The 2996-nt window shown below is 31.4% G+C and overlaps 2 protein-coding genes across 5 annotated transcripts in view; one reads left to right on the top strand and one right to left on the bottom strand.

Annotated features, from left to right (window-relative positions):
- LOC108749051 (N-acetyltransferase 6) overlaps positions 1-1711 on the top strand; it is a 2885-nt gene extending 1174 nt beyond the window's left edge. For 2 of the 4 annotated variants that reach the window (XM_018487547.1, XM_018487548.1), the window contains 3 exons: positions 591-710; positions 802-935; positions 1066-1711. In XM_018487547.1, coding sequence (XP_018343049.1) covers positions 598-710; positions 802-935; positions 1066-1424 — 606 coding nt within the window. In that variant the 5' untranslated portion in view covers positions 591-597 and the 3' untranslated portion in view covers positions 1425-1711. Of the gene's footprint in view, positions 1-34; positions 118-590; positions 711-801; positions 936-1065 lie in introns of those variants that run through there. The other 2 variants (XM_018487550.1, XM_018487551.1) reach the window with 2 other exon arrangements.
- A 63-nt stretch (positions 1712-1774) lies between these two features.
- Positions 1775-2996, bottom strand: part of LOC108749056 (flavin reductase (NADPH)) — a 2403-nt gene continuing 1181 nt past the window's right edge. Inside the window, exons 3-5 of the mRNA XM_018487555.1 lie at positions 2852-2944; positions 2382-2513; positions 1775-2306 (exon numbers count right to left, since the gene is read on the bottom strand). Of these exons, the coding sequence (XP_018343057.1) occupies positions 2161-2306; positions 2382-2513; positions 2852-2944 (371 nt within the window). The 3' untranslated portion in view covers positions 1775-2160. The remainder of the gene's footprint in view (positions 2307-2381; positions 2514-2851; positions 2945-2996) is intronic.

Below are 2996 nucleotides of genomic sequence, written 5' to 3'. Positions count from 1 at the left end.
AAAAAAAAAGGAAAATATATGCACTATATATGTAGAATCATAAGTTGTTATTTCATTGCTGTATCGCAAGCTCGTGTAGTTCATTTTCGTATTAGAGTGTATTTTTAGATATGACAGGTGGGTATATGTGTGTCAAACGAGATGTGATTGAGGAGAATCAAGTAATAAATATATACTAGAGTTTATGAGATTTTGCACACAATAGCAATTAATAAAAGTAATAACAAGTAATCTAAAAAGAGATATATTTACTTCTATATAATAATAAAAAACTAGAAGTAGAAAATATGATCATACTGATAATTAAATGAAATAGAGTTTAAATAAGATTTACACTTGAATACAAAGAGATTTAGGATAATTATATACATGAAAAAATAGTAATATTTAAAAATATACATTACACCAGTAATTGTAATATATACTATTACCATTAGAAAAATATATAGTTGTGTGTGTATGTGTGTGTGTGTGTGTGTATAACTTTATAAATAGCAATATATATTTAAAGACATTTTTCAATATTTTTTACAAATTCAACAACTTAATTGATCCGACTTTGGAGTATGTAACAATATCCAATTTTGCAGGCAAGATATGACGGAAAGCGATGTTAAGTACATAGTGATACCTCTTCATCATCGGCCTGACTTGATTAAAGACTGTTGTAAGTTGCTTAATTCTGAATGGCCTCGAAGTGAAACTGCACGGTGTGTTATTTTTCTCCTTGGTTTCAAAGATTACCTATGAAAATAATAAAGATACATCGACAAAACTGATTTTCATATCGTTATATTGCAGAATGAAATCTCTAAGTGTGTCTTGTGACGATTTTCCCACATGTCTAGTTCTAATTAATGGCGAGAACAAGGTTCTCGGGCATTGCAAAATATCTCTGGTGGCTAGATCGAAAATTAGCTGTTTCATAGAGTCTGGTAAGAAACAGTAGTAATTTATTTTAATGCACATACATCAATAAAATTAACAAGTAGAATAATTTAAAGCATATGTTAATAAGTCAAAAAAGATAAATCATAATAATACTACATATCTGCAATATTTCAGTTGTAATCGATTATCGATGTAGATCTAAAGGATTAGGGTCTAGACTGTTGCGTGGCGTGGAGGAGTATGTCGCAAAAAGAGGCCTGAAGAACATCTACCTAAAGACGGATGGTCAGGAGGTGTTTTACTATAAGAACGGATATAAGGTGTGCGATCCATTTAAAGCGTATGGCATTAATGATATCATAACTGCCAGTCCACCCCTCGGTAGGACCAGATTCAAGGAGCGAAATGGTGATCAGTCCGCCGGACAATTACCACCGCCACCTCCGCCACCCCCGATGCCGGCGTTTCAATTGTCAAAATTTTTCGACATGCGAATGCTGTCTCAAAAAACACACATGGTCAAGAAATTATGATACTGGCATTATACAATATTAAAATTTCAGAGTATGCTCCACTCGCACTGAAAACGAGAGCTTTCACAATTAAAATTAGATACAGAAAAACGAATTCAATTTGATTTAAATAGAATAAAATGAGAGAATAGACAATTTAACACATTGCAACTTAACGAAGAACTTGGACCGTTCTATTTAGGAAATCATATTCATTAGTTATGTAAATATATTGTGTAAATAATTTTTTGAAACATGAAATCATTCGTTTGAAATCATTCGCGAATAAATATGCATTTGTCTTTTCAGCTCGAAGTATTAGATACAAATTTTAGGCCTATATTCTTGAATCTATATACGAAAATCTATAATATATAACGTATACTATAATATTATCGTATGCGATATTTTTCGAGAATAAAGCTTCTGTTCTTATTATAAGCTGTAAAGTAGAGTGCCATAGACTTATTTTTCTAACTTTGTAATTCTAATTTACATATGAAGGATCGACAAGCAGATTCATTGTTTTTTAGCGCCATTTTTCTCGCCTAGATTACATCTCTATTGTAAATATTCCTTCTTTGTTCGTTGTATTCTAGCGATAAAACATGATCTTTTTCCATCCAACACGTACAATTCGAGCCAGTTGCATAACTCATCAAACGTGATAACGATTTACATAAATATATATATTTATTTTTCCACTAGAAAAAAATACATGCATCTTATTATTTTTACATCCCTACCATTTCTCGCATCATGATACGGTCGCAATGCCACAGATCTTTTGATAATAATCAGGATTCTCAAGACATTCGACAAGAAACGCACCCAAGTCATATTTGGAGATTACTCGTCCAGGTGAAGAATCGAATGTGACAGTGTATTTGGACTTCGGTGTCTCTGAAGAGAAAAACAAATATCTCAAGTGAGATTTCTCAAGATTATTATGCTTCATCTTTCATTATGTAGGAATACCTGCAATGTGCGGTGGCAATATCGCCACCCATTTTAAACCGCTCGATTTGATCAGGTCGAACATGCGCTGATGATCTTCAGTTACGCCTTTAAATATAGCAGGCACTGCTTCAAGTTTGAGGAATAAAAATGCTGAAAGTTTAAGCAATGAACATTAGAAAAGAGTATTGCATATACAATAAAGTTGAATATTTAAAGAAGTCCCAAATAACAAGAAAGTCCAAATATTAGAAATGTCAAAAGAATATTTTCTTCATTAGCAAAATTATACACAATAATATATTTCTATATTATGTCTGTTCTTTGTGATTGAACTAGTACATTCGTATTTAAAATGAGAGATATTTAAAAGTATGGCAAAAGCGAGATAGAAAGTTTTAGTGCAGTCTAGTGCAATAAAAAATAAGTCTTATAATAATTGATAGTTTTGGCAGGTATTTAGTATTTTTGTTTTTACAACGTTACAATACCTGATAAGCATACAGACACCAATTCAACATTATGTACTTTCATAGCTTCTATTATATTCTTCATGCCTTGAGACATTACAGTAGTAGGACCTTAAAGTAGTATAAAATGAATAAGTAGAACATATTACAAAACAACGAAAGAATA

Source organism: Trachymyrmex septentrionalis, unplaced genomic scaffold, assembly GCF_001594115.1.
Source record: "Trachymyrmex septentrionalis isolate Tsep2-gDNA-1 unplaced genomic scaffold, Tsep1.0 scaffold253, whole genome shotgun sequence".
Taxonomy (NCBI): domain Eukaryota; kingdom Metazoa; phylum Arthropoda; class Insecta; order Hymenoptera; family Formicidae; genus Trachymyrmex; species Trachymyrmex septentrionalis.
Note: the sequence above shows the minus strand (reverse complement) of the source record. Positions and strands in the feature narration are given on the sequence as shown.